Genomic DNA, 17,830 nt, shown 5'->3' with positions numbered 1-17,830 from the left:
CGGGACTGAGGAACAAAGCCAATCTACAGTCCTTTCGCTGGGACTCCAAAATCATGCACAGAGTTAACCCGTCCGATAAAGGAAACATAACTTGGTTCTCTGGGTTTGGTTTTCATTTTTTCTCCCCACCCCCCACCGCCCTCACACCCAAGGATCGTTTGGTAGTTTATAATGAGGAACTCTGGGTCCATCGGTATCAAGGGGCTAAAAGAAGCCCAAAATGAACCAAAGGAAACAATCTCCTATCCTGCTAGATCTTTTTTGTTTTCCTTGTCTTTTTCTCAGAAATCTGTAAGGCAGACTCCAGAAAAGGTGTCAGTATAAAGCCACCGCTGGCAAAAATAAAAGGTAGTTTCTTCCTAAAACTTAGTGTGCCTTCTCGAGTGTTGACTCGACACTTGGTAAGATACTTTACTTTTGTTCTTCTGACAATACTGCAACGATCTTTTTAAAGACAAGCCCATAATTTGGATTGTCAGAGGTTCACGTTCCTACATCACTAGAAGTGAAATCCACTCCTAAAAAGTTCAAGCACAAGGGAAGCAAACTAATTTTAGCATGTGCTGGAAGACATGCTGAACAGCCGGTATGAAAAAAATCACCTTGGCCAGAGCTTGCGTTCACGTCACCTCCTTCGGGGCCCAAGCCGGAGCAGATGTCAGAAGACAAAGAGGCTTTGACAGAGCACGGCTGCTGTGTCTGAACAGCCTTCCCAAAGGTGGCTGGGGCAGGGGAGGTGGTGGCTGCTGCTGCTGCTTCGGGAGATCCAGGCTGAGCTTTAGCTGTTTCTTTGTGGGGTGAGTCTTTAGAGTCTGAAAGATTACCTGAAAGAGCAAACAAACAAAACACATGCAATGGCAAATGCTAGGAAACCACCCAATAAAAAACCGTACCTAAAAATAATCGTTCCCTGGCCCAGGAGGAACAGTGGTTTAAAATCCTGAGGTAGTGTATTAAGCACAGACCCTATGGATAGCCTGCACCAGCATATAATCTACACATGCTATCACCGATCCAGTTTCTCCAAGAAGCTTGAGGAGTAAGTTTCATTTTTACAGTCTGTTTTCTGCATTTTTCAGAAAGGTTGCAGTGAGGACCTCCCCAGGAGCACTGCTGAAACTAAGCGAGAGCTGCAGAAGCATCGAAGTGGGAGGATGAATGCACAGAACGATGGAGCAGAACACGTAGGTTTGCTCTCAGACATGAGGGGGGAAAGCAAGCAAATGGAGAGAAATAAAAAGTTGCTGCAAAGACATGAGGGACTTTTTATTTATAGCTGTCTATATATGGATAGATCCATGTGTATATATAACTCTCTGTATTGATATGTCTGTCTACTCGAACATCTCACATAAGGAGGCTTTACCACCAGAATACTTTGTAATCACCCTTGTTGCATGGATTTATCGGTAAAACCATCTAACAGTGGAAATGACAGTTAGATCAGGAACCCTATTAGAAACCGCCTCCCCTTGATCCCTGAGGAAGGGCCTAGGAAGGCCAAAAATGAGGAATATACACAGAGTCAAGGACGAGAACTTGGGCATGGATAGATTCTTAAAAGGTAACGTAAACTTTACACAGTGCCTCAAAAAAATTGGAGAACAACACAGAAGAAATGCGTGAAGGAAGGCATGCACCGAAGCAGCGGTCTGGCTGAGCAGATTTCTGTTCTCTAACTGAAGGTGATGAGGAGAACCACCCCCACCCCCAAAAGAAGAACTGGGATATCTGATGCTTAAAATAAGCTTAAATTCTTTGGACTAGCACAGTACACTAATATGAGCCAAGATCCATGAGTGGAGACAGATGTGGGTTTTGTGAATAGACAGAGGGGGGAAATGGCTAGAGAGAAGCCAAGAACAAACCGGAAAAATGAAAGGACCAAGGACAGCAGACAGAGTATCTCAGCACAAGGAAAGGAAGTAAAACCTCTATGCATGTCAGCCAGGCAGCAGCTAAAGAGGTATAAAGCACTGAACGTTGCTTCAGTTCCTGCAGGCAAGAATACCAGGATTCAAGCTGGACCACAGAACATCTTGCCTCTGAGTATCTTTGCTTTTCTTGCCTCCGCTGAAATCCTTAATTAAAAGTAAACCTCCAAAACACTCTATTAAGATTGATGCAATGAAATTCGAAGTGGACCTGTGATGCAGCGACCTTGCAAAGAAGAGCTACCAGGTTTGAAATACAGGGTTAATGCTGGAGGTGCTGCTGCTCCTCTAAATAAGAACATGAACTAAGTTGAAGAAAAATTATTCATGTTCTATTTTACATTTTGCTGAAGAAATAAGTACTGGAGTATATCAACATTTTCCAGTTAAATTATATCTTTATACTTTCCAAAGGGATGATGACTCAAGACTGTACTACTGGTTGAAAAATCTTCAACTACTTCAGATGGTCAAAGCACCCATCACAGTTTTATAATGGAATTTTACCTCCCAGCCTTTTGGGGAGCAAACACAATCCAATCTTATTTATATGGCATCTTGTAGGAAAAAAACAAACAAGATACAGCACACAACCAGCACAGGATAACAGCACCTAAGAAGTGAATACAGACATCAGTAAATTGCTTTTGGAGAAAGGATGAGAAAATGTAACCAGGCTGCGTTCCAAATTAAAGTGGAATGCTGTTTCTCTGCCAAACATTGGGACCGATGCAGAGAAGGTACGTATGGTTCAGCACTGGGCACAAAGGTAACCAGCCTGGCCCAGCGGCCGCCCACCTCAACAACGGTTTGCGCTACACCAGCTGGAGTCATGGTACTAAAACCGGCAACAACTCAGCGCCTTTCCTGCAGCCCACGCAGTTACACAGCAGAACCACAACCGACAAACAGCAGGAGTACGGAAAGCAATGTAGTGTACCTACTTGTGCTTGATGTTCCGCTCCTGAGCTGCTGGACCAGGGGGTTTAACAGTTTTCCTCCTTTCAATTTATTTTTGCTGGTTCTTCGGCGACGGCCGCTTGGCGGGGCCGAGTGAAGGAACCCCAGGTTGGGCGGGAGGGGTTTCCCTAACCGAATATACAGTGCCTCTATCTCGTTCTTCTGCTGAGTCTGAAGTTCAGCAATTTCTTTCATATGCCTAAACGTAAAAAATAAAGAACTCTGCTAGTAATGCATTTGATAAAGCACCGCATCTTGACAGCATAGTTAGTTCTAAAGAAAGAAACAGAACGGTCTTTGGTATCAACTGCTCATCCAAAAGTATGTGAAGTTATAACAATCTACCTGTGGTGACTGACTTCTCAAATACTCGTTTGTAAGACAGAATCCCAAGCAGCTAAAAAGCTTTTCAGCATCCTCAGTGAAAAGAACCGATTTTGACATGAGATCTGACAGGAACTCCAAACACTTCCAGAATTTTTCTCTTTATACCAGTAGCTTAAAAGTAGTTAACTCTTAAGAAGTTAACTCTCAAGGTACGTACATCAGTTTTGAAGGAGTTCAACGTGAAGAAAACCAAAAGTGCTTCCCATTAAAAAGCCATTAGCCTACGAATCATTACCTTATTTATAATGCAGATTTCATGGTGCCATAAAGTCAGTTCAAAGGTTTTGTGTTACTGCAGTTCTGTTTTAAAAAGATGCATCATCTGTATTCAGTAAAAACGTTATACCTTCAGGTAAAGATTATCATTTCAGTTAAACTAACATCTAATGCTAGTTTTTACCCATCACGTGCCAGGAAAGAAAGAAAATGTTCACATTTAAAGCTAGCTAGCTCTCAGGGCTGGCAGCACAACCAACTCCTGCCAGGTTCACGCAGCCTCCTGCCGGACCTGATGAGAGATCCAACGGGAGGCGAAGCGATGGTCTTACCTGCCTAACAGATGCTGTAAAAGCAGGTCTGGAAATAGTGAGGGGTCTGTAGACCTAGTAAGTCTACATCACCCTTGTAGGGAAGGACATGAAGAGAACACTACAGCAGCTGTCTATGCAGGCAACCAGATTATTTTTACGCCGCCTTCAACAGCACCCACATAGGAACCTACTATCCCATACATTGCAAGTGCTACCGTTTGCTACCACGTCAACATAGCTCTTCAGCAAGGAGACCAGATACTGCAGCAGAAATGTTTCGGGGTTTAAAAAATTACTGGATTATTCTTCTAAACGGACACAACAAGGCGATACATAAAAGAACGCAGACATTTGGGAAGCATCCTAGTGCTGCCTAACTTCCCCAGATCCAGTTTACTCATTACAGCTATGAAAACCACACATTTACTCATCATATGCAGAGATGCTGCCTAGGTATCTGAACACAAGCTCCCTTAGCATTGCTTGCAACCCGACATACTTTTCTCTCAGGTTCTGCAGTTCTTTCTTCATATCTGCATCTTCAAATTCCGAGTCGTTGTCACTGCTCATGTATGACGACTGAGAGTGGAAAGATGTTATGTTGATGGTAGGAATTTTTGTTCCTTGCCCATTAGGTGAATCGAGGCTTGGTGAGCTAGCTTTGCCAGATCTTTGCAGAAAAGCAGCTGCTTTTTTAATTAAGTCAGTGGCTGCACTACTGCTTGGGGGGGACAGTTGAGCAGCAGCCACCGACTGGCAATGGAAAGGCTCATCAGCAGAATCACTCGAACCCTGGTCACAGAGGACATCGACAGAAGAGGCCGTCTGCACCCGTCGGACAGCTGTCTTCAGATCAGGGCTGGAAGGTAGCTCATCCAAATAGACATCTGGGGGTGCCGAGAACCGTAAGCAGTGTGGCGCTGTTAAAGTTAATTCATCTTGTGTGCTGATTACTGAAAACCTGCCAATAGTTTTGGCTGGTGTACCGCTATCATGAGTTTCAGCCTGTTTTCCATAGGAACCAGAGTCTAGAGAGTCATCCCTTTGAAGGTTATTTATCACCCCATCTGCTGTAGATATCTGTGTTACGTTATCTGTGTATGCAGACGAAGCCATAGTCTTTGCCTTCTCGCTCGTTTTAGAAGTTTCCATCTGTTTAGTTATGCTTGATGATGTAGGTGCAACCTGGAGAAAATAATAGGGATTAATTCTGAAAGCAACTGTAACAATCAAGCATAAAACTGCTCCTAGTTTCTGGTTACCTGAAGGAGGCTTTTTGCTGTAGCAGCAGGAGCTGAAGCGATGCTTGCAGATGAACCTGTTTTACAAGTTGGAAAAAAAAATTATATACATATATTTTTTTTCATGTGTGGAATGCTTTAGTATAATAAAAACCAGTTTATTGTGATAAACTGAAGAATGATACAGTGTAGCACTGGAGAATAATCTAAATACCCGATTTTTGAAATACAGGATCTATAATGCAGGGGGACAATATAAAATACCTGCAGGTAGGCACTCTCTTCAATCTATTGATTTGGGGAATTCAAATAATAGAGTGTGGAATTTCATTAGTCAGTTGAGAATTTTTAAAGGAGAAAACCAGAAGAAGAATGAAACCTGCACAGTACATTGGACCTGCATCACTAAGGTGTTCTCGATGTCTCCAAAAAGTAATTGCACTCAGCTGTTCGTGCGTACAAAGCGCTGCAGCTGGCCACGGACGGGCTGGTATTTCACACCTTTCATTTAACAGAACAAAAGCACGTGAAATGAAGTTAATGCACATTGCTGAAAGTGGAAATTATAAGCTCAAATGGTGGCCACTCAGACCACAGAAGCAAGAAGCAAAGCGTTAGTGACAGGAATCAAGACGAGTATTTCACAACCTGGATGCTGGTTTTGAAGTTAAACCAACAAATGCAGGCGTCTCAGGGAGCCGCTTTCTTATGGCACACCGCACAGAGTGAACATAAGGCAAAAATCTGTCACTTCATAGCTCCAAAATGGTGAAATACATCACTGCTTGATGGTATCTAAGATACATTTATTTTATTACGCGGCGCTACGTTCCACTTGAACACTTTCTTCTTTGTCCATAGCAAGACAGGCAATGCAGGCTGCCCAAAGCTTTCCCCTCTCGCACTGACCTCAAAGCAGCACACAATCGACATCCACCAGGACAAGAATTACCTACGTTGTCACACAAACCTGGGAGCCAGCTTTGCCGTAACAATCTAAAACCCCATGTATTTTAAGCCCTCCCCAACCCCACCCATGACAGCAGGTGCGGGTTTTGGGTTCCTCAGCCCTTAAAACATCCCACAAGTTGCAGGACAGGTAAATGTAGGGTGATAAATCCCAGTTTCTTACTGTGGCTCCTACTATGTTTTACACAAAGTGCCATTGTATCTACAAGTACCTAAAGAAAGTCCCTCTTTACTAGTTTTCCACAGGATTTCCTTGAAAAATCTTACAGCCTTCTCCCAGAGTGGCTATCCTCAATCATGTTATTTTTGTCAACATGTTTTTAAGAAACCCAGGAAATCCAAGGGCCTTTCTGTTTGGACTTTTATTACTGGGAACATATTACCATTACTGGGAAATCTATTACTGGGAACATAGCCTTCTGCGTGAATACCTTATACCCGCACCACCAACACGTGTTTATGGTTTAAAATAAATCCACCTGTGAGGCAGTTTCTTTCTAGGAAGCTTGATAGAAGCGAGATGTTTAATATTAGTTCTGTTACAAAGAGGACCAGAAATGCCATGCGCAGGGCCGTGCTCTGCAGAAGGGTGAGCATCAAGGGGACACCAGAGAACAGACCATGCACTAGTACGGATGTACTGCTGCCATTCAGCACTGAAAGCAGCATTACCTTTTCTGCTTGCCGACCCACCTCTTGCTTCTGAGGAATGAGCGCTGATGCTGGCGACCTCTGACTTCTCAATCTTTTGGTAAAAAGAAGAAAGAAAAAGAATTTTAGTCTCACACACAAAGCAGAAAGGCAGTGCATTCTCCTGTCTCTCCCTCTCTGCCCTCACACTATTGTGAAATACTAAACTTTCATAATGTGGCCTTCTAGCTTTTCCTTCAACTACTCCATTTTTCCTCCCCCCCCTCCCATGGAAGAAAAAAAGCAGTGGCAACGTCACAGAGACAACTGCAGCCTAAGTTACTAAAAACTAGGCACTGAATTGCATGTATCAGTTTGGGGTTTTGTCCTGGTTTGCTTTTCCAGCCAGACCATACATTCTTCATCTGTATGTCTGTCTCCAGAAACCCTACATCTCTTCTTTTGTTATTGCCACAGATTTTAATAGGACAAATTAAAATTACTGGAGAGACATAACCTGTTGTAGAGACACTTTTATCCGCTATAGAAAGTCATTCATCATTATAAACAATATGCTCTATAGAGTTACTCAAGTGCAGCTGCCTTTCCTGTAACATACAGCATCTTTCAAGCAGTTGATACAGTTCATCTCGCTGACACTACGTGGAACAGCCTTATCCTTGCTAGTGGTGATGAAATTATCTCCAGAAATGCTACTTTTCAAGTAAGATATACACTGATCTTCCTAGCAGGAAGTGCTGCAAATCTGTTGCATTTCATGAACTCAAGATTTTATCTGAAAGAACGCAACACAGGTGCACAATTGAGACACGGAGTAAATAATGACCCAGACCACCTGGCTTCAGCTTTCCTGAGATGCTTTCCAGTGAAGTCTTGCTCTGCCAAGTTCAGGGGAAGACAAGAGAAATCATTACTGAAAGCAGAGCCAGCTTCTACCTACAGAGTGTCGTCTTTAGCTGCAGCACTTGAACAAAGCAAAGGTTCCTGAAGTGTTTCTTTTATTCAGACTGGCTTGGAAGGCAGGCATTATAAGCACTACCATTAATTTCTATAAAAGAATTCCTATCGGAGCATAATCGCCTTCATCAGAACTTGCATGACTGTATCCCTCTTGTCTTTTACATTCTTAAGCTACAAAAAAAAAAAAGATCACATTTCTGCCTGCTTTAGAAATGGGACACAAGAGGAGGAGAATGAACTAAGATACTACACCACTTCTAAACCCAAAGGAAAAGTCTGGCTTTCACTACCAAGCATTTATGTAAAATGAGTCAGAATGCATCCAACAGTAAAAATTTAAAGACAACTTTCAAGCTGGAAAGCAGCCAACAGACAAAAGGTAATCCACCCACAAAATCTTTGCAGAAGCAAGATATCTACACGTGTCCTACCACAGGCTCGTGGTTCTGAGCTCCGCTGTAGTGCTGTCCCTAGCAGCTGGGTTTGGGGGTACGAAGGGCAGAGCCGTGGCTGCACTAACCCGTGTTGGGTAAGGCGAGATCTCAGATGTTACGAGCGGCACCGACTGGGCCTCAGCAGCAGCTTTCACCTCCTGGCCGGTATCTGCAACATTACGGCCCGGTTCTCTCAAATCCAACGCTAGGATGGGAACTTGATCTTCATTAAAAGGTGGCAAGTTAAATTCACTGTCGCCCTGCTCTAATGGGACAGAGGTGTCTGGAGTCCCTGCTGAAGCAGAAGTAGGAACATATTCCTGGTAAAGTAAATTGCGCAATTTCTCATCAAGGCTCTTTATTGTGTTGTCAACGAAGTCCACCCTGGGTGGTCCCTCTCCGTCGGACTCGGCGGTGCTGGGCTGCTGCTGCTGCAGCAGGCCGATGCCCACAGCGGCGCTGGCCGCGGGCTGTGCCTGGGGCAGCATGGCGTGCTGCTGGGACGTGGCCACTGGCACCTGCGTCGGGCTCTGGAGCTGAGACCCCGACAGACCCAGAGCGTCGGAGGCCGCAGCTGCGGGGAACGCCTGGCTCACGAAGGAGTGCTGCACCATGCCGGGCTGGCCGGCCTCAGGCAGGTGAGGGACCTGCGCCGCAGGCTGCCGTTCCAGAACGACAGTGTCTGGGAGTGTGGGCAGCGGGCAGAGCTCTGCCGCCTTCGCCGGAGCGGCTGGGGCCGACTTGGGCGGCCCAACGCTGCAACATGCTATCTCCACATCAGGGACACACGTGCCCTCGTCGGCCTGCAGCTGCAGGTGCTGAGGAGCAGCGGGGGCATCAGGGGGCTCCTCCAGCAAGGCGGCACGGGGGGCAGGAGCGCCCGACGGGGCCGGCACTGCTGCCTTCAGCGGGGAATACTCCAGCTGAGCGCCATTAGCAGCCACCTGCTCCAGGATAGTTGGAACAGGCCCCGGCAGTGCCGGAGCTGGAAACTCCACCTGGCTCGGTAAGCCGGTGGAAGATGCTGCAGCAGGAGCTTGTGCCAAAGACGGAGAGGCTCCGATGGGGCTGTCACATACACCTGCTTGCAGGGGAAGCTGCTGACCAGCTAGGACACCAGGCGGATCTGTCACCACTTGCTGATCATCTGACTGCTCCAGGTCTAGAAAGAATACAAACATCAGCTCAACCTCTTAATGACCTGCACAGGATGGAAGTCACTGCAAAACCTGCCAGCTAACTGCAGCGACAGCCACACCTAGCCACAACCCATTAGTGATTCCCACCAGAAAATACAAGTCAAATCAGAACCTAAAATTGCAGATTATGCAAGAATATTTCACTGAAATATTTTCACCGCTTATTAAGACAGCAGTGACTGCAACTTCAGCTACCTTATAGCATAAGGCAGGGTTAAAATACTGAGACTTTCCTGAATCGCAAACAAACATTCCTAATTTGGTTCAACACCAGGAACACACTTAATATGCATGACTTCACAAAATTAATCGTTTTCTTCCTCCAACCAAATGAAGTGAAACAATCACAGCTAAGTCAGGTGTGAATAGAAGAGAGGTGATGCAGCAGCTTCAGAGAAGAAGACATTTTCCATGAAGTTTGTAAATACCTGGCCCTTCAGACTGCTGCGTACTCTGAGGTACCGGTGGAGGAAATTCTGGTGCATCAGTAGTAGGGTTTTCCACAACAGGACATATAATAAACCACCTTTTTCCAGTATGCAAAACTAGAGGCGAAAAGAAAACAAGAAGCGAACACAGTAGTTTTCATTCATTTGGATCATCTGTCAAAACCTAGTCTTAATTCTGTGTTCAGAAAGAAAAATCAGAACTTCTACAGTACTGGCCAAGGTTAAATCAACGGCTCCCAATTTGATTCTCCTCCCTTCTGGAAGGGAAACAGTGATGCCTCCCGATTCTGCCACACATTTTAAGTTATTAGAAAACTTATTTTCAAGTGTTCATACTTTTAGAGGGTAGTTACATCCATAAAAATTTTATTAACTGTACTACAGACAGTTTTCTCACAATGACAAATTTGTTAGCTTTGTAAAGTTTATCCAGCTTAACTCTTCCTTGTTGGCAGTTTTCTAGCTAGTATTTCCTTCCATCTCATCTCAAAGCTTAGCAATATGTAAATGATAAACCAAAACTATACACACCTCGTATAAATGTTATGTTAAATAAAGGCATGCTGAGAAAACTATATGACCTTTACAGGCAAAAACCCCAGATCTTTTGAGCAGAAAGTCTAGTTTAGAGTAGTCCCTGTTTCTGCACTAGCCAAAGTAGTTCTAAATTATCCTCCTTCCCCCATCAGCACGGAGCAAATGCACAGTGCCACGCGCAGTAACAGGAATTTTGGAAACGATGAAAACCTTCAGTAGAGGTTTCAGTGTTCCCACCAGCATGCACTTGCAGAGTGAATCAAGGGCCAATTCCCTTCCCATTCCCTTTGCCTGTAAAACCCGTCACATACGGCTGGGTTGGGAATCCCGAGTCCCCCTGTAATACCAATGAAGCTGAAAACCTACGGATTAGAAATGTCAATTAAATTACCAACGCAAACGTAATATTTTAGATTCCTATTGCAAATATATTTACTGTTGCGAAAAGAGTACGCTTGCCCACACCTTTGTGACTTTTCCATTGCTGATTATCAGCTTGTCTAATTCAGGGCCTCCCTAAACATCCCCAGATGTTAGAGTCATCCAGGTTAGTCCTGCAATCTTCCAGGCGGCTAACAGCAGGGACCACTGTCATACCCGTATACGTAAATTTCCAACCACCAGTAACCAGTGGATTTTTCCTGAATGTAGCAAACCTTTGCATAAACTCATGACTGCCTTAAAGCATGAGATTAAGTTTGTATTCAAAGGCACATTTACCATTTTGCTGATACACAGGTGTCTTCATTTGAGACTGCCGCTTCTCCTGTTAAAAAAAAATAAATCAAAATAATAGGAGAACTAACTGTCTCATCTCAATGCAAAAGGCGTATCATTCCAAGGAGCACTCGTAAGCCTTAATGGAGTAAAAGTGTTATTTTTCTAGCTAAGAAACATTTAATTTTTTTTGAACAGAGGATGTAAAACTAACAGTAACTGGCTGTTAAGAAAAAGGAATCAAACTAGAAATCTTTACTTAATATTTCTTACCTCATTCATTTCCAATCTATCAGTATCTTGTTGAGGACTCGTTCCCTGATCAGAACTTCGTTCTCCTTCTGTATCCTCACTGAGCATATCTTCTGCTTTATCAATAATATCTTTCATTTGTTCGATAAATGTCTCTTTTTCACTCTGCAGGATGAATTCATTCTCTACCTATAAGGCCGCATCAAAACAAAGAGGAAAACAGTAACATTTAGACTAATGCCCTGTTCCAAAGCTACCAGAAAGCTCAGTTAACAAGCACATATGAAAATCAGTCGGCCGAAGCAGCCTGGTGCATTAAGGGACTGCGGGCAGCCGCCCCACCGAGCCTTACCATGTAAGTAGCAATCTCCTCTGGCGCATCACCATCCAAATCAAACTTAAAAGTCACCATTTTGTGATTGTGTGTTTCAAGCTGGCACTCTACCATCTTATCCCCTGTGTTACAAACCTGGGGGCAAAGATTAACAACCATTATTTCTGGCAAAGCCAGAGGAATCCTGAAGTTACCCTCAGAGAGGCTGTACTTGCATTTAAAATGGTCAGTTTGGGTCTGCTGGACTTCTCCTGGCGCGAGCGAGTGCGTGTAGATTTCTTATGTTTCTTTGAAGACTTTCCTTCTTGTTTTCCACTTCCTATTGCTCCTTCAAAGCTGTCACTCATCTCTTTGCCTGAAGTAACATCTGGACTCATGTAGCTTTGTAAGAGAAAGGAAGAAAAACCCCAAAATAAAACCGCCGTCACACACAATGTAGTTATGCATAGGTAAGATACACAACAACACACTGCAAAAAAACCCACCTGCATGTCTGCACTGTTTTGACCCAAATTGAGCCAGATACTCAAAGATGCTCAGTAAGGGAACTACTCCAAGTCAGGCATGTCCTCTGGCTACCACACCTGCTCAGAAATGATCTAGTAACATTTCTGCCAATACCACAAGGGAAGTCCCATCATTCCTACTGCACCACTACAGACCCCTGACCCCTTCGCTTCAGGGTTCCTCACAGTCCCTCTCTGAACTGCACAAGTTTCTGTTTTTCTACGGTCCAGTTTTCTCAGCTCCTGCCCATCTGCACTCGCAGCAGAAGGTCTAAACAGGGTCAGTTCATGTTGGTCAGAGGTGAAGGGAAAGAGTGAGAAGTTGACACAGCATCCCGTGGGAGACCGCCTCTCCTCTCTCTGCAGTTCTCAAGGATCAGAAAGATTTCATGCCACAATATCCCAGATGACCAGCCAGCAACAGTATATTATTATTAGCAGCCAGAACAGTAGCTGCTAAGAACTTTATTGTAATATGACACGTACAGAAAATGCAGGAAACTTTCAGAGGTTCATAAAAAACATGTCAGGAAAGAATACTGTAAGGCCATCTGGTCGATTTATTACCCCCAAGGTATAATCAGTTCTGTCTAAACCAGTCCTCACAGAGCTCTGGGTAAACTGATCTTACAAACCTCCCGTGGGATTTCATAACCTGCCAGGACAATTTATTTCTGTGTTCATTTAGCCATACAGATGTAAAAGAATTTAAGTCTAACCTACGGAACCCTTTTTCTTAAACGTAAAGCTTTTACTTCTTGTTCTGCACTAGCTTCACAGAACAGCTGATCTCTGCTCCCTCTGCAGCTGCCTTGTATGGGTAACTCCTACACCAGGAAAGCGAACACGTTCTGCGCATGGGGGATACTCTAGATCACATCTTTGCTGCACCTGCCAGCCATTCCATTCACATGCCACTACCCTCCACCCTACAAAGCAGCACCCAGCTCCAGCACGGTGTCACCCATGCCCCTGGAGCAGAGACCTCCCTCTACGACTGCGAGTCGTGTGCCCACACAGGCTCTCCGCGCTGCGGCAGTCACAACAGTCAGCTTTCCAAACACAACTCAGGCAAATCAGAATTCAAAAGATGACTGAAAATGTGATGCGCCTTTCTACGACAGACTAGATAAGACAAAATTAATTCATTTTGTCTAACTTATTTATAGCCAGAACTAACCTATAGTCACAAAAAATTAGATTTCACTTTCCATTCAGTATTTAAAACCTGGAAATTCTTGGGGGGTGGGGGGGGTGGGGAAGATACCACTTTAAGGTTGCAGTATTGCATTGACTTGTGTCAGGCTAACTTTTTTCGTGGGGTAGAATGAAAACAGGTAAAAGAGAGGTGTCTTCAAAGTTCATAAGCTTAACTCATCTTGTGTATACAGGAAAATAGAAAAGGGTCACTAAAATCCTAACCCCAGAGCTTTAAAATCAGTGAAGACAGGCTGGTGCTGGCTCCTGCAATAGGCAAGGCATTCAGCTGCTTACGAACACACACGGTTCCCATCTGCCTTGCCCAAACACTGAAAAATCTGGCTTCCTGCTGATGCCAAAGCGGGAGCTGCAGCCTGGGAGCAGGAGAAGCCTGTGGAGGGGAGTCCTGCCCCCCCAGCAGCAGCTGCTGCCCCCATCCAGCCCCTCTGCAGTCCAGCAGCGAGCCTTCCTCTGCAGGGCTCTTCCTCACTGCTTCCTCCAAACCTTGCTACTTTCCCTTCTGCTTTTGAGTACAGAAACGGGCAGGTGAGGGACAGCAAACTGAAATTGGCTTTTGTTTCCTACAGTGCTGAACTGGCTCTGGGGGTTATTTACCATTACTTCTGCCGCTAGCACTGCGAGGCTCGAGCACGACCCTGCGTACCGCAAGACCACAGAATGGGCTTTGGCCGCGTGTTATAACACTTGCAACGATACTTTTGAGTGGCTCAACACACAGCTCTCACTGATACATCATCCCCTGCAATACACCTGGGGAAAGATCATTACAGAAGGTGATACAGGCGTATACCCCATCTAGTTCCAAAGGGAGAATCAACTATGTACCCAGTTATGCTAGGATAGCGTGATTTTATACAGATTCTATACAGATTCAACAGCACCAACACCAGGGACTGTACTGCAGTTATCTTAAAAGTTACATGCTGAAATGAAAGCCGTTGCACGTACGAAGCTAGGATGCAGCACCCAAACTAGAGAACTAGAAGAGCTGGAGGAGGTGGAACAGGCAGCACGCTGCACGCAGGATGCCTGCGGCTCTCTCCCTAGGCACGCACCCTTCCACCTTCTCCTGCTTGGCTCCTGCCGCTCTGCTCTCACCCACGGCAAAGGCCAGGCGTTTGGCTGAGCCTCGTAACCAAAGAAAGGAAAAACAGCCTCCAGAAAGAAAACATTACTTATGCCAAAGAGATTATAATGATACCTTTCACAGCTCTGTGACAGAGTTTGAAGTTTGTCCTGTATTGCCTGCTCCTAAAATGTAAGAAAAAGTCATTTAAGTAAACACATAGTATTGGCAGATGAAAAACACCTTTAAGAAAGGTTTTGCTGTTGGGACACCAATAAACCTAAACCATTCTGTTTAACCAGTTCTTGGAACTCAGAAAAACCAACGTCCCATTTCACCCTCCTGACATTACTTCTGTCCAAAGCATCAGTATCTGTGCACAACCACGTTTCAGACAGAGTCACTAATCTGCTAGTTCACTGCTGGTGGTGAAAGACACAAAGCAGTTCTCACCACAATGGCAAAAACTTGACTGCAGGACAAATCCACACCAGCATCTACCCAATTTATTTTTGAACGGACATAAAGTATAAGCTAATTTGTTTTATTGCTTTGTATAGTTTCCTAAAACATGTTATGTATTTTCATTTTATTTGGCTTACTGTGAAAGTTTCTGGGGAACTTACAAATAAAAGAGGAAAATCCATCATTTAAACCCACCACCCTCACATCGTGCCCTCTGGCTCTCTACACATGAGAAGTTTTCCCTAAGTGCTTGGACAGACATCAATAGCATAAACTTTTGCATGGGGTAGACCCGTTTTCACAGAATTTGTGATGATGATGCTACTGACCTTACTGCAACAAACTTACCATACATGTAGACAGACACACACACACCTGTGCATGTATATAGCTGCACATGTATATACACACACCCCAAATATATTCATAAATATATATGATTTTATATATATTTATATATATTTCAAGAATATGTCTATAAAATCCTTCTATAGACACGTGGCTAGAGACAAGCCCCTTGACTGTCATCATTACACCTTAACACCAAAGCAGCTGGTAGACTGGAGTTAAAGCTGAGTGGTTAACCAGTCAGCCACACTCAATGCTTATAACGCCACACAGATGCCATGCCAAGCTTGACTGCAGTTTCAATGAAACTGCAAAGTTAATGAACAGTGAAAACACAGACATAATGTATCTAAATTTTAGTAACGCACTTGATCAAGTACCTTACAAAATCTCATCTGCCTGATCAGTTCAGATTGGTTTGGGTCTGAGTGTTGCCACACGTTTAAACAAAAGATAAGAGATAAACACATTATGGCAGAGTAGCAACAAAATGCAGTGTTTTGAATATATGCAGGTACGAAACTCCTCTTACACCCAAGAAAACCTTAGCAATGTATGTCATAAAATCAGCATAAGGAGCACGTTGATCAGTTTTGACCATGCTATGATATCGGACTGATTTCTTAAATTGAAAGAGAGAAGGGAGTTAACATACATATGAAATACAATAATGAATTTAGCAAAGGGTGCTTAAATATACCTGGGGATATGATAAAGTAACAGGACAGGCATGCGCCTCAGTGGACATGGATTTCTCGGGTAATATAGGATGACTCGTACACCCCATATCATACTGCACAATAACAATGAGGTTTACTCGTATTTCCAGAATCCCTAGTGGGATGGCCCCTGCATTGAAGGCTGTAGCTTTTGCATCAGCGTTGAACCTGATGTGAGCTGTGCAGACAGAAGAGGAAGTTGGAGAAAGAAATACCTTGAGTAAAGGACATGCCTGACACAGCCAGGCTTTACTTGAGGATTCTGCAAGAAAAGCACTACAGATGGGTCCTACCATTTCTGCTATATCTAACCTATAGGATACAGAAATTCACCAGGGCACGTCCTACATCACAGCATGAGTATTTATTTGACAGGAATTAGACAGGCAAAATGAAGAGCTAGAATCCAGTTCTACTGTTAGCAGCATCCTTACTGAACATCTTCCGAAGAGGAACTAAGCTGTACCTCTAATGAAATTCATAGGCTGCACTGTATAGTCAAGGCATGCGACAAGTGCATGAAAGCATGGGTAAGAAAAAAAGATTTAGTCTGAAGAGATGGAAACTGTTACTTTGGGAGGAAAGGTAGCTCAGAACAGAGCCTCAGGAGAGACATTTCCATTCAGAAGTGGAGAACAGATTAGACTTATTTACTGAAGTCAGGTTCAAACGCCAGAATCTTTGTTCTGTTTTGCTTATGGATATCTGTTACAGAGTTGAAGAGGAGAAACCATGCTGTGATGTTCTGTCAAGACAGAAGGTTAAACAATTATGGGAGTGGAAAGAAAAGTCAAAATAGCAGACAGGAGGAGCTGACAGTTTTACAAAGGAAACCAACAAAATCTATCTTGCTTATATGACCACTGAGAATTGGGAATGCCTACAAAAACCTGAAGAAACAAAAATCCCAGGGCTAGACTAGAATTCAGGCGATACAGGAGGATACAATGCTAAATGAAATGGGAACAAGGCTAGGAGCATGAAGAGCTTTGACATAGGGAAGAACCACATTATGAAGCAGTGTAAGGCTAGTGATGGCTGGTTGCACAAGTGCTTGAGACATAAAACAAGACTGGACAAAACATGGATGAAACTCTCGAGAACAGCTTCTTGCTGACCCACAGCACTTAAAAGAAAGTGATTTCTATCTCTGTGTTGGTACTCAGCTACAGACAAAGAGGTGCTCAGTCCTGCTGCCTCGGTACTTCAAGGAGACGTTTCCCAAGGTACAACATGCAGCTTCCAGCTTCACTCAAAATAGCCAATTATTTGCTGACCCAGAGCTGCTAGCATCTAGGACAAGCAATTCCATACGGTGAGAGAGGGGATAATCTGCCTTGTGAAATAAGCCCATTATTTCACAAAGGAGTAAGTAAGAAGGTTAAGGGTGAGGCTGGTGAGTTACTTCAGAGGAAACAGCTCTACCTCTTGAGACGTCTCCGCGACTGCCTGGACAGCTGAGCAGGGAGCCGGGGGCTGCGGACCCAACGGCTGGGAAAGATCAGGCTGAAGCTGCAGCAGACCAGAGGGCTGAAGAGGCAGACAGTGATCTATGGGGACGGGTGGACTAGCTGTAGCAAGGCTGCTATGAATCTGCGAAACACCTTCTGGAGCGACGCGGGGAGGCAACAGTTCAGGCTGCAACTGCAAAGGCGGTGACATGACTATCGAAGGTTGCACAGGCAGCATGGGCACCTGGGCTCCAGCCTCCAGAGCATACTGAGTGTGTCCCGTAATCTGCTGTAACACAACAGACAGCTATTAACACAAATCTCTGCTTAGGAGGGCTTGTGACTCACATGACAAGGCACTGAAGCCACCAGAGTTCACAGAGAAAGGATTAGTAATTCTGCAGTGAGACTATTTGTGTGGTCTCCACTTGGAAAGGTGACTACTGAAGAGTTTAAACTTGCTTTGAAATGACCAAATAAAAATCTAAGGATTCTTCCTG

General features: G+C 44.3%; 1 protein-coding gene across 10 annotated transcripts in view; it reads right to left on the bottom strand.

Annotated features, from left to right (window-relative positions):
• Positions 1–17,830, bottom strand: part of WNK2 (WNK lysine deficient protein kinase 2) — a 112,407-nt gene that overhangs the window by 23,720 nt on the left and 70,857 nt on the right. For 6 of the 10 annotated variants that reach the window (XM_056337789.1, XM_056337791.1, XM_056337782.1 and 3 more), the window contains exons 13-25: positions 17,305–17,619; positions 14,483–14,532; positions 11,770–11,935; positions 11,573–11,689; positions 11,242–11,409; positions 10,972–11,017; positions 9,694–9,810; positions 8,153–9,228; positions 6,694–6,766; positions 5,074–5,129; positions 4,311–4,996; positions 2,879–3,093; positions 603–824 (exon numbers count right to left, since the gene is read on the bottom strand). In XM_056337789.1, the coding sequence (XP_056193764.1) occupies positions 603–824; positions 2,879–3,093; positions 4,311–4,996; positions 5,074–5,129; positions 6,694–6,766; positions 8,153–9,228; positions 9,694–9,810; positions 10,972–11,017; positions 11,242–11,409; positions 11,573–11,689; positions 11,770–11,935; positions 14,483–14,532; positions 17,305–17,619 (3,307 nt within the window). The remainder of the gene's footprint in view (positions 1–602; positions 825–2,878; positions 3,094–4,310; positions 4,997–5,073; positions 5,130–6,693; positions 6,767–8,152; positions 9,229–9,693; positions 9,811–10,971; positions 11,018–11,241; positions 11,410–11,572; positions 11,690–11,769; positions 11,936–14,482; positions 14,533–17,304; positions 17,620–17,830) is intronic. The other 4 variants (XM_056337792.1, XM_056337790.1, XM_056337785.1 and 1 more) reach the window with 3 other exon arrangements.

This window comes from Falco biarmicus, chromosome 4, assembly GCF_023638135.1.
Source record: "Falco biarmicus isolate bFalBia1 chromosome 4, bFalBia1.pri, whole genome shotgun sequence".
Taxonomy (NCBI): domain Eukaryota; kingdom Metazoa; phylum Chordata; class Aves; order Falconiformes; family Falconidae; genus Falco; species Falco biarmicus.
Note: the sequence above shows the minus strand (reverse complement) of the source record. Positions and strands in the feature narration are given on the sequence as shown.